The sequence below is a fragment of the Erythrolamprus reginae genome, chromosome 3, assembly GCF_031021105.1.
Source record: "Erythrolamprus reginae isolate rEryReg1 chromosome 3, rEryReg1.hap1, whole genome shotgun sequence".
NCBI classification, from domain to species: Eukaryota; Metazoa; Chordata; class Lepidosauria; order Squamata; family Dipsadidae; genus Erythrolamprus; species Erythrolamprus reginae.
Window position 1 is genome coordinate 140717700 of NC_091952.1, and position 13543 is coordinate 140731242.

Here is a 13543-nt window from a genome sequence, read left to right on the forward strand (position 1 = left end):
CTCTCTTCCCCTCCTTCCCTCCCTCTCGCTCTTTCTCTCCCTTACTTCCTCTTATTTTCTCTCTTTATCTTCCCCTCTCTCTTCTTCCCTCCCTTTCTATTTCTCTCTCTTTCGCCCTCCCTCCCTTTCTCTCTCCCTCTCTATTTCTCTGTCTCTCCCTTTCTTTCTTTCTTTCTTTCTTTCTTTCTTTCTCTTTCTTTCTCTCTTCCTCTCTTTTCTCTTTCTCTTCTTTCCTCCCACTCCCTCCTTCCCTCCCTCTCATTCTTTCTCTCCCTCCCTTCCGTCCTCTCCTTTTCTGTCTCTCTCTTTCTTTCTCTTCCTTCCTCCCTCTCTCTTTCTCTCTCCCCCTCCTTTCCTCCCTCCCTCTCTTTCTCTCTCTGTCCCTCTTTCTTTGTTTGTTTCTTCCTTCCTCTCTTTTTTCTCTCTCTTGCTCTCTTCCTTCCTGTCTCTTTCTCTCTCTCTCCCTCTTTCCCTCCTTCTTGCTCTCTTTCTCTCACACACTCTCTTCCTCCCTCCTTGCCCGGGCGGCCCTTGGCACTTGCGTCCCTGGCAGAGGTGGCGAGGGGCAGAGGCAGTGGTGGGAGGGCCATGGGACTGGGATCAGGCTCTGTGACCCCCCTACTTGCACCTCCGCCACTGCTGCCACCACTACTGCCTGCCCCACTGCCACTCATGGATCCAGCAAGCTCTGATGGCCATTTTAAGATTGTGCCGCATGCCGAATCAGGGAGAAGGCAGAGGAAGAAGAGGAGGGGGGAGGAAAAGGAGAAGGGGTTTAGTAGCTGAGCCAGCCAGAAGGACTCACACAGCAGGCAGAGGAAGGGAAGAACCTGTCAAATGCCCGGTCCTGCCCAGGGAAGACAGAGAGCAACATTCCGCATGGCTCAACGGCCACTCCAGGGCTCAGCGCTGCTGGCTGCTATGGTGGTCACTGAGCACCATCCCACAGAATACCCCACCCCCAAGCGCTGCCTTTGACCAACCAAGCCACGGTCAGCATGGCTTGGTTGGGGCAGGGGTGGGGGCAGGAAAAAGAACTTCTTCCAATGAGGAGGAGGCAGAATTGAAACATGCCCCTCCTCTCTTGCTCTTCCCCCACCGCTGGCATCCCCCTCTTCATTCCAAAATCAGGACATTTTGGAAACACCACGGGACGTGGGACAAATGATTGAAAAGCGGGACAAAATGTTTTTCAAGAGATATAATGTTAATGTGTAACAGCAACAAGCTAGTTATTTTATTATTATCAAAGAGAGAGACAAGATGGTTTTGTTATATGAAAGTGTGGAATTCCAAGGCTGAGACCCGAGATAATAACTTTCACTGCAAAATAGTTCAGTATATCCCTATTTTATTTGTGGACACTAGATGACAGTGTCGCATCAATAAAGCCAAGCTCTTAAAAGTTACGAGCGCAAGAGAGAGAGAGCGAAGTAAAAATATAAAAAGGAATCAACAGTTAAATCTAGAGTCTCTATTCAAGTAAAAATAAGCATAAATTCATAAAATAATAACGTTGCAGATACTCACTCTTTGCTTATTTATCTTCTTGGCACTCTTCTTTATTTTAAAATAATTTTGGAAGGAGGATCCCCCAGAATGCTTTTCCCACCACCATTAGCAAAATGGAAACAGCCTTTTCTGCTGCCTCCATGCCTCTCTTCCAGGCCAGTTCTTCTCAGAAAATAATATTGGGAACTCCTATTTCTTCAAGAATCCAAATTTCAAATTTAAATATCCAAAAAGAAAGATTATTCTCAACCAGATGACATCACTTTCGCTGTTTTTCTTCCTAATGCTGCTTCGCTACCTAGAGCTTTGGGTAACAAATTGCTTTCCTATGGCTGCTGGTCAGGGGAACTGGCTTCCAGCAGGGTTTTGTGTTAACCCTGTGGGTGCACCAGACTCTCCTCTCTTCCCCTTGACCCTCCAAGTCAACATTGACCCCCTAAATGGGTCCCAAAACTTCAGTGGAACAGTTGGTAGCTATCCTGGACTCCCGGAAACACTGCTGTTTTTGCTCTGGCTTGCAGCTCCATGCCCCTCAGCATCTTTTTTGTAGTAGGGTGACCAGAATTGGTTTCAATATTCCAGATGTGATCTTACTAGTGCTTTATAAAGTGGTACTAATACTTAATGTGATCTTGATTCTATGCCTCTGTTGATACAATCCAGGATTGTATTAGTTTGTTTTGTTGCTTCTGCACACTGCTGGCTCATATTCAAGTGATCATCCACTAGGAGTTCTAAGTCTCTCACAATTACTGTTTTTGAGCCATGACTGTACTTATACCTTTGATTTTTCCTGATAAATGTAAAACTTTGCTTTTCTCTACACTGAAATTCATTTTGTTGGATATGGCCCATTGTTCAGGTTTAACAAACTTTTAAAAATTTCTTGTTCCAGTGTATTGATGGATTCCATTTTTCTAGCCAGGAAAGCTCAAGTATTATAGTGTCAATCCTGTCAGGGCCCATTATGAGGCTTATAGTTTCCTTGTGGGACTGTATCTTTAGTTTTATGGGTTCTGTTAAAAAAGTGGTAGGGTTTCCCTTGGTAGGGTCACATCCACTTGGGAGAATACTTGGAAAATACATATATATTATGCACCATGAGTGATTCATTGGAATAGAATAGAACAGAACAGAACACAGAGTTGAAAGGGACCTTGGAGGTCTTCTAGTCGAAACCCATATTTAAGCAGGATACTCTACACCAGTGTTTCCCAACCTTTTTTGAGCCGCGGCACATTATTCATATTTTCAAAATCCTGGGGAACATTGGGGGGGGGGCTAAAAAAAAGTTTGGACAAAAAAAATCTCTCTCTTCCTCCCTTTCGCTCTATTTCTCCCTCCCTCTTTCTCTTCCTTCCTTCCCTTCTTTCTTTCTCTCCATCCCTCTTTCTTTCTTTCTTTCTTTCTTCCTCTCTTTTTTGCTCTCTTTCTCTCTCCCCCTTCCCTCCCTCTGTCTTTCTCTCTCCCTCTTGCTCTCTCTATCTTGCTTTTTCTCTCTCTATCTTGCTCTCTCTCTCTCTCTGTGTCTCTCTTGCTATCTCTTTCTTTCTCTCTCTCTCTGCCTCTCTTGCTATGTCTCTCTTTCTCTCTATCTCTGTCTCTCTTGCTATGTCTCTCTTTCTTTCTCTCTCTCTTTCTCTGTCTCTTGCTATCTCTCTCTCTCTCTGTGACTCTCTTGCTATCTCTCTTTTTCTCTCTCTGTGTCTCTCTCTCTGCCTCTCTTGCTATCTCTCTCTTTTTCTCTCTCTCTTGCTATCTCGCTTTCTTTCTCTCTCTCTTTCTCTCTCTCTCTTTCTCTCTCGTTACACCATGCTGACAACAGCAGCATCAGGCAGTAGCCAGGGTGGCGGCAGAGCGGCTGACTGCGAGCAGGAGCCCTGACGGTGGCAGCTGGACGTGCTGCTGGATGCCGTATATGCTGGCGCTGCGCTGGGCATGGGCGTGGGGCTGGCACCTCCGGCCCAGCCAGCGAGCCAATGGCAGCCCTGCAGTGCCAGCATGTACGGTGTCCAGCAGCACGTCCAACCGCCACCGTCGGTGCCTCCACCCTGGAGCTCCCTCTCGCGGCTGCCATCTCCCCGTGACTGCCTGGGGCCACTGCAGCTGGCACCCTCCCACTCCCACTGCCAGTGCCCTCCCGCCGGGCCCCAAAGGACATTGGTTGCCGCCCCCCGCCAGGGAAGCTCCAGCTGGGTGGGGCGGTGCCGGTGCCTCCGCCCTGGAGCTCTTGCCACCGCCATCCCCTGGCTACTACCTGGTACCTCTGCTGATGGTGCCCTCCTGCTCTCGCTGCCGGTGCCCTCCCACCGGGCGCCAAAGGACAGTTGCCGCCGATGCCAGGGAAGCTCCAGCTGGATGGGGCATTGCCAGTGCCTCCGACCTGGAGCTCCCACTCGCAGCTGTCCCCCGGCTGCTGCCTGATGCCACTGTTTCCAGCGCTCTCCTGGGCCTCAAAGAAGGAAGGCAGGAAAAAGGAGGTGCAGAGAATGAAGCTCTCCTTTTCCCCGCCTTCCTTCTTTGGGGCCCAGCAGGAGAGCGCCGGAAATAGCGGCATCGGGCAGTAGCCGGGGGACAGCTGTGAGTGGGAGCTCCAGGTCAGAGGCACCGGCAGCGCCACGCCCAGCTGGAGCTTCCCTAGGAGCTTCGCGGCACACCTGACCATGTCTTGCGGCACACTAGTGTGCCGTGGCACACCGGTTGGGAAACGCTGCTCTACACCACTTCAGACAAATGGTTATCCAATCTCTTCTTAAAAACATACAGTGTTGGAGCATTCACAACTTCCGGAGGCTTGTTCCACTGATTAATAATAACAACAACAATAATAATAATAATAATAGTAGTAGTAGTAGTAGAAGTAATAATAATAATAATAATAATAATAATAATAATAATTTATTAGACTTGTATGTCTAACATACAGACTTAACAGTATCAGAATGATGATTTTTTATTTATTTATTTATTTATTTATTTATTATTTAGATTTGTATGCCACCCCTCTCCACAGACTCGGGGCGGCTCACAACAAAGGGAAAACAATTTACAACAAATCTAAATTACTGTTTAAAAATATTTCAAAGACCCCATTTTCTAAACACACATACATACAAATATACCATTCATAAATTGTATATGCCCGGGGGAGATGACTCAGTTCTCCCATGCCTGATGACAAAGGTGGGTCTTAAGGAGCTTACGAAAGGCAAGGAGGGTAGGGGCAGTTCTAATCTCCAGGGGGAGTTGGTTCCAGAGGACCGGGGCCGCCACAGAGAAGGCTCTTCCCCTGGGGCCCGCCAACCGACATTGTTTAGTTGGCGGGAGAAGGCCCACTCTGTGGGACCTAATCGGTCGCTGGGATTCGTGCGGCAGCAGGTGGTCTCGGAGATATTCTGGTCCAGTGCCATGAAGGGCTTTAAAGGTCATAACCAACACTTTGAATTGTGACCGGAAGTTGATCGGCAACCAATGCAGACTGCGGAGTGTTGGCGAAACATCGGCATACCTAGGTAAGCCCATGACTGCTCTCACAGCTGCATTCTGCACGATCTGAAGTTTCCGAACACTTTTCAAAGGTAGCCCCATGTAGAGAGCATTACAGTAGTCGAACCTCGAGGTGATGAGGGCATGAGTGACTGTGAGCAGTGAGTCCCGGTCCAGATAGGGCCGCAACTGGTGCACCAGGCGAACCTGGGCAAACGCCCCTCTCGCCACAGCTGAAAGATGGTTCTCTAATGTGAGCTGTGGATCGAGGAGGACGCCCAAGTTGCGGACCCTCTCCGAGGGGGTCAATAATTCCCCCCCAGGGTAATGGAAGGACAGATGGAATTGTCCTTGGGAGGCAAAACCCACAGCCACTCCGTCTTATCCGGGTTGAGTTTGAGTCTGTTGACACCCATCCAGGCCCCAACAGCCTCCAGACACCGGCACATCACTTCCACTGCTTCGTTGACTGGACATGGGGTGGAGATGTAAAGCTGGGTATCATCAGCGTACTGATGATACCTCACCCCATGCCCTTGGATGATCTCACCCAGCGGTTTCATGTAGATATTAAATAGCAGGGGGGAGAGGACCGACCCCTGAGGCACCCCACAAGGGAGAGACCTCAGAGTCGACCTCTGGCCCCCCACTAATACCGACTGCGACCGACCGGAGAGGTAGGAGGAGAATCACTGGAGAACAGTGCCTCCCACCCCCAATCCCTCCAGCTGGTGCAGAAGGATACCATGGTCGATGGTATTGAAAGCTGCTGAGAGGTCAAGAAGCACCAGGACAGAGGATAAACCCCTGTCCCGGGCCCGCCAGAGATCATCCATCAACGCGACCAAAGCAGTTTCCGTGCTGTAACCAGGCCTGAAAACCGACTGCTGGGGACCTAGATAATCGGCTTCTTCCAAAGACCGGTGGAGCTGGAGTGCCACCACCTTCTCGACAACCTTCCCCATAAAGGGAAGGTTGGAGACTGGCCGGTAGTTATTAAGTACGTCTGGGTCCAGGGAAGGCATATATTGGTATATATTTTATATAGTTTGTTCTAAATTCAAGCTTTATCACTTTAACTATTTGGTGCAGAGACATTAGGTTTTTCCTGATGGCTGAATTAAACTCCTATTCACTACTGTTTGAACTAACAGAAAAGTGTACCAACTTAAAATGTATTGGTCCAGTGGTAATCTATTCCACTATAATAATGAAGCTGATGGCCAATGCTATTTTTACTATTTTAGTGTCAAGTTAAGGAGACATAGCAGAGGAAGGACCAAGAACAGACCCTTGTGGCATACCACTTGTAACCAGGCTCTGCTCAGAATACTCACCATTAACAACAATCCTCTGATATCTATGCTTCAGCCACCTGCAAATCCACTGAACTATCCAGGGATTAAGTCCAACTTTCATTAATTTATCTATCAGCTCTATATGTGGAACCCTATCAAAGGCTTTGCTGAAGTCCAGATAGGCAATATCCACAGCACCACCTTCATCCAACACCTTTGTGACATAGTCAAAGAAATCAATGAGATTAGTCTGACATGATTTGCCCTTAGTAAAGCCATGCTGGTTTGGGTCCAATAAGTTTTAGGTGCTGATTTATCCTCTTTTTGAGTAGAGTCTCCATCATTTTAATTATAACTGATGTCAAGCTAACTGGCCTGTAGTTACTAGCTTCTTCTCTACTGCCCTTCCTGTGGATAGGCACAACACTGATCATTCTCCAATCATCAGTAACATCTCCTGTTAAAGGGGATTGATTAAACAAAGCAGTCAGGGGTAGCAATCACATATCTGAGTTCTTTAAGAACTCTGGGATGGATACCATCAGGACCCATTGCCTAATTTGTCTTTAATTGTTCAAGTTTTTCTAAGACATCGTTCATGTTCTTGTAAGATAAAATCTGAATTACAGATGGAGCTTAGAAATTAAAGTACCTGATTCTCATTTTATTACATCATGCCTAGATCTAACTGCAGCTGATGACATCAAAGATACCAGCACTGAGTTTACAGATAGCATTGAAGAGGAAGTACAGCATGGCTCTCACTCACAGGTAAATCCTCAAAATATTCAAAGTGGGATATCTACAATGGTGATAATGATGGTGTGAACAATGCAAATGCTGAAAGTTTGAGGAACAGGGTGGACATGTATTAGTATATAAGAGTAGATATGATATATTTGCAATTACTGAAACTTGGTGAGATAAAATCCATGACTGTCAGATCCCATAGATCTGTTTTGCCGACGTGTGCCAACCGCCCTTAATTACAGGTTAATTAGTCCAAGCAGACACACACACACAAAATAGAAGGCAAATCAATGTTGTTTATCAACAGAAGAGAAGAAAAAACTCCCTTTTAAACTTCAAAGGGATTTCTTCTAGCAACAAGGCACAGTTGAAATACAATACAAGAACAAAATCCAGTATTAAATCCAATTACTAACTCAGGAACTGTGAAATTGGATCACAGCTACTGTTGTCCAAACAGTGATAAACACTCACAATGAAGTATAAGACAGACTGTTGTGATAAACACTCACAATGAAGTATAAGCCAGAGTCCGGGAATCCAGGAATCCAAACACAGTGTTGAATACAACAATTCATGGTCTTGACGAACTACGATCAGATAATCTTCCACAACGGCCAAGCCAGCACGCTGCTATTTTATCAGCAGCTCTAATTACTGAAAGCCTACCTAATATAGTGATAAATTACAGCCCGCATGGACTATAATAAATCATTTCTGGAGATCGATGGATTTAAGAACGAATCTGTTTTCAAATGAAGTTTCTTTTTATTACAAAAATAAAAAAATAAGGAATGCCTTAGGAGGCATATAAAATACGTCTTACATTATGGCAGTTAACAAAGAATATAAAGATACAATATGGAGGATCTGGAGGGGACGGATGTGATGCATGAATGATGTGGCAGGATTTTACATCATAATAGGAGGAGCTAATAAAACACACACACACTGTTAATTATTTAATTACTGAATAACTCTGAAAGTCTCTGAATGTCTCTAGGGCTGTCAATACTCAGCGTGACACCCCTTCTTTGGCAGTCATCAGTGACATTGGTTCACATAAGGCACATTTTCTTGGATAGGTATTCGTGTTGGTCAGCTGGCAATGGTTTATTCAGCAAGTCAGCAATTTGTTCAGTTGTGGGCACATAGTGTAATTTCACGAATCCTTGTTTTACGTATTCTCTTGCATTCTTATATCTTATGTCGATGTGCCATGAACGAGCTCCAACATATTCAGTTTCAGATATGAACGTAACTGAAACATTGTCCTCCATAATAACAATTGATTTCATGGGATTGCCCCAAATACTATCAACGAGAGCAGAAACACAGGTTAATGCATTACAACAATCAGAAACACGTGCATATTCAGTTTCAGTGGAAGAACAAGAAATAAAATTCTGCTTTCTAACTTTCCAATAAATTGGACAATCATTTAAAAACATTATATAACCAGAAGTACTTTTACGTGTTTCTTTATCACCTGCCCAGTCAGCATCTGCATAACAAATCAATTCAGGATACTTGTCGTGTTTCGGCTCTAGGAACAACTTCATGTCCTTCGTATGCTTCATGTATCTCAGCAGTCTCTTTATGCATGTCCAATGAAATGTAGTTGCCAACATACCTTGACAAAAGATTCACACTCAGTGAAATGTCGGGTCTTGTCCAACTGCTAATATATAACAGTGACCCAATTATTGACTGATAAAGCGTTTGGTCTTCAAATTGAGGACAATCTTGTTGTGTCAACCTGTAAAAATCAGTTTGCATAGGAGAATGACATGGATGTGCGTTAGACATGTTACAATTGTGCAAAAGTTGGTCAATCTTGATCTCTTGTGAAAGGCAAAACCCCTTCTCAGTTTTTTCAATCTGAACTCCTAGATAATCATGAATATGCCCTAAGCTTTCCAAAGTAAAATGTCTTTCTAAACCATTTGCAAAAATTTCACTCATACATTTTTAGGACCAATGTAAACAATGTCATCAACATAAACAAGTATAATTTCATAAACATTACCTTGCCCTTTTGTAAACACGCATTCATCAGAGTCGGACTTAATAAAGCCCATTGAATTTAGCTTCTCAATGAGGCAGAAATGCCACATGAGGGCAGACTGTTTCAAACCATAAAGACTCTTTTGCAGGTACCAGACATCCCCTTCTCGATCCTGGAACCCGGGTGCACTCTTCACATAGATTTCTTCATTTAGATCAGCATTCAGATAAGCGGTTTCAACATCAAACTGGAAAACTTCTAAATTCAAAGCAATAGCTGTGGTTAGGGCAATTTTGACACTTTCATTTTTAACTGTGGGTGAAAATGTATCTGTGTAGTCTTCAGGATACACCTGTGAGTACCCCTGTGCTACTCGTCTTGCTTTCTATATTTTCTCATCATTCAGTTTCTGTTTAATTTTGTACACCCATCGTGTGCCAATAATCTTCTTGTTCGTTGGAGGCTCAACTTGTTGAAAAACATTAAGTTTCTTTTAACTGTCCAGTTCATTTTCCACAGCCTCATACCATTTTTCTTGTTCAGACTCAGGCAAATGTTTTATTTGAGAAAAGTTCTTAGGAGGAAGTGTAAAATTGTTACATAGAAAAGGAAAAGGTTTGTGTAATACTTGCTGTTGGTATCTCTTTGGAGGAATTCCTCTCGTGGTTCTCTGCAAACGTCTTGAACTGTGGTCCATCCTTCATCTTGATCATCTCCGTCTCCAATTGCATCGCTAGGAACATCGTCTGTGACTGTTGAAGACTGTGTATCATCTCTTGTAGAAACATCATCTGGAACAGCTGCCTGTGGATCAGGTTGTGCTGTACCTTGAACATCATTTTTAGGAAAATAAACTGAAGTATCATTACTGTATATTCAGGAGCAATTTGTATCTTCCTCAAATTTAGCTGAATTTAGCTGAACAACAGGTCTGTGATTAGAGTCAGCAAATTTGTAGTATTTAGAACTTTCATCAAAACCTATAAATCTCAGTCTTTCTGACACTGGACCTCCTTTCTTTCTTTGAACCAGTGGAATGTTAACTGTGGCATATGAGCCAAAAATGTGGAGGTTTTGAATATCAGGCTTCTTTGCATGAAGCATGTAGTAAGGAGTTTGATCTAAAACACTGCTCCAAGTGCGGTTAACAATATAATTAGCATACCTGAGTGCTTCACCCCAATAAAGATTGTCCATATCAGCGTCTTCTAGAAGGCAACGGAACATAGTCTGTAGGACCCCCTGTCTGCGTTCTACAATTCTGTTAAGATGGGGAAATAAGTTGCTGACGCTTGATGATGGATTCCATTTCTCCTCATCCATCCTTGGAATTGTTGCGACATGAATTCTCCACCGCGATCACTTTGTATTCTTCTGATGCGGACACCATGTTGAGTGAGTACTTCTGCAGCAAAGTCTTTAAAGATCTGAAAGGTCTCAGATTTTTGTTTCATTAGGTACACATATCCATATCTAGAATAACTATCAACAATAGTCAAGAAATACTTACAGTTACTTTTAGTAGACCAAAATGGACCGACAATGTCGGTATGAACCAAATCAAAAATGCGTGTAGACAAATGTGTGGCATACTTAGCGATAGGTGTGGCCTTGGACTTTGAGGAATTGCAGACGGAACAGTCTAAATGCACTTTGCAATTACTATCAACCTTAAAACCATTTACAAAATCAGGCATCTTGGATAAGACTGGGTAAGATGCATGGCCCAAACGATGGTGCCATCTGTGAACACACCTGAAATGAAAAGATGTGTTTGTTAATACAGGTTTAACATTTGAAACATCATTTGGAACCTCTTGAACTTCATTGGCTTTAAGAGCCTTTGTATCTATAGTGGCAACAGGTTTTCTCTCTGGACCTGTGCTTTCGCCCTTTGGAACTTTTATACTTACATCAACCTTTGCAGGAGGATTTGGCTTTAAGTAGTAAACACCTCTAATTGGAAAACCAGTAGCAATGACTTTCTCATTCTTAATGATGTAAGCTTCTGTTAGTTTAAGGGTCACTTCAGAACCTAAGTCTTCATTCAGACGATATGTGCTGAGTAAATTGCTTGTGTGGGATGAATTGATCTAATTCTTTTATGTAAACTGTTCCTTCTCCTTCAACTTTGCATAAGCATGCAATTCTTTGATATCAGTCTTATGAAATTCTGTGAAAAGTTCTTTTTGGTAGGTGATGTGAAAAGCTGCTCCACTGTCTAATGTCCATAAATGTCAAATGTCGTACTGTGGACTCTTTTGTGGAACACTGTTCAGGATGAAAGAATTGACATAAGGACATGGCTCACCTCTTGAACCTCTTTGAGATGATCTGTAGTTGCTGGAGCCTCTGCTTCTGAAACCCCTAGAATCTGTTCTCTGGGCTGAGCGGGATATTGGGAGAGTTGGGAATCACCAGATTGTGAGCGTTGAGAATCATTGGATTGAGAGCGTTGAAAATCATTTCTTCTAGGCTGATTGTGCCGTTAATACCTTGAAGTGTAGCCCCTTTGTTGATAGCCTCTATTCATTGTAGGTTTGTATCCGGATGATGTAGTTTTAAGTTTACTTTGCATAATCCTTTCTTCTTCTGTTAACAGTTTGCATACTCTGGGAGTCGTACGTTGGGCTAACGGTATGTTATTATACTTTAAAATAGCATCTTTCCATTCATGATTGAGGGAGGCAATTATCGCTGTATTTATTTGCATTTCATTTATTTGATAGCCTCGCTCTATTAGATCCTTTTGCATTGCTAGCATCTTAGATAAGTGTGGAGCAATTTTCTCTCCAGGCTTTAATTTTGTAGTGAAAAATTCAGAGAATAACAAACATGTTCCTTCTTCTGAAACTGGTCTATAAAGTTCATCTAAGGCTATGATTAAATCATTTGCAGTAATATCATATGAAAATCTAACTGACAAATCGGTATCGAGAGACATAAGAATTAGTAAAGTGGCACGTATATTAGAATCTCTTTCTTCCTCAGTCCACTGTCTATTGGGAGGATCAAAAGCCATATGATCCACTTTTTCAGCAATTAAAATCAGTCTTATTTCATGTAACCAAGTTTTATAATTTTGTCCATTATTCTTTAATCTTGACTCACTTTTCAGTGTTGCTAAGGTGACAGGTTGTCTTTGAATTGCAGCCGGCATGGCTGCTTGTTGTGGCATCTGGGGTGCTTGGACCGGTGGTTGCACTTGTACTGGTGGTGGTGCTTGGAGAACTGGAGCTTGTGATCGTTGGTCCTGCTGCATCTGCACACCTTGGCTTGCTTGTGGTGTTTGTGGCTTAATTAAAGGTTGATTATAAGCAATGTATCATTTACGTTTCTATTCATCTGCAAAAGACTTTGGGATTTCTGTTAAGATAGAACTTGACTTAGATTTAAAATCATGTACTCCACTAGATGTCGCTGCAGGATAACTTTTGGGATTTTCTGAAATCTCTTTGCATGTATTCATAGCATTATAGGTTTCTGTTTCTTTGTTTGCAGACGTGGCATAATAGGTTTCACTTTCCTGCTCTTTTTGCTGGATATAAAAATTTCCAAACTCTCTTTCTAAAAGATTCATTTGAATTTCTCTCAGCCTACTTAATTGTTTCCTGGATTTAAAAATATCATCTAAGCAAGCATTATTTATCATTTTCTGTTTTTCTGTTAAGGAAGTCCCCAGATCATCAAAATGAGCAGAATATGCTTGCGTGTCTTGAATCGTTTGCTCGAGGCGTGCTATCATACCATTTATTCTATCTACATCATTAATTGAATCCAGACTCCCAGCTGAACTTCTAAGAGACTGTCATCGCAATGCTTTACTTTCTGTTTGGCTTTTAAGGAGGGGCCATATTTAGTAAAATCACTGCTTTCGGAGATTCCCTGACTGGCCGACTCAGAAGGTATTATAGTAGCTTCTTCTAAATTACTTTGGTCATAAATCTGGTGGCATGGAGCTTCTAAAGGTTTTATTACTTGTGCATCATAAATCACTTGCTCACTTTCAACATCAAGAAAAACATCTGCACTTACAGTTTTTTGCTGTTTGTCACGGCTCGGCTCTTGTCTGGTAAGGAAAAATTCTTCTTCTGCTTGTTTCTTTTTCTCATGAGAGATTTGTTCTTCCATGGCAGGATTTCTCTTCTCTTTGGAATTATTGATAAGAGCCATCAGGTCATCTATTTGATCAATTGACATCTGATCAATGAAGGACTGAGAGAATAACTTCTTGTTCTTACATTTTGCAGGCATTACAAAAGGTAGTAGCTCTTAGATTGATTGATAATTAAACCATCCTCTGCTACCATGACAGAAATATAGCGATAAATTACAGCCTGGGTGGACTATAATAAATCATTTCTGGAGATCGATAGATTTAAGAAAGAATCTGCTTTCAAATGAAGTTTCTTTTTATTACAAAAGTAAAAAAAAATAAGGAATGCCTTAGGAGGCATATAAAATACGTCTTACATCATGGCAGTTAACA

The 13543-nt window shown here is 42.8% G+C and overlaps 1 protein-coding gene across 8 annotated transcripts in view; it reads left to right on the plus strand.

The window, feature by feature from the left end:
- Window positions 1-13543, plus strand: part of PDE4DIP (phosphodiesterase 4D interacting protein) — a 490445-nt gene that overhangs the window by 276166 nt on the left and 200736 nt on the right. For all 8 annotated transcript variants that reach the window (XM_070746854.1, XM_070746855.1, XM_070746856.1 and 5 more), the window contains one exon: window positions 6979-7067. In XM_070746854.1, coding sequence (XP_070602955.1) covers window positions 6979-7067 — 89 coding nt within the window. The remainder of the gene's footprint in view (window positions 1-6978; window positions 7068-13543) is intronic.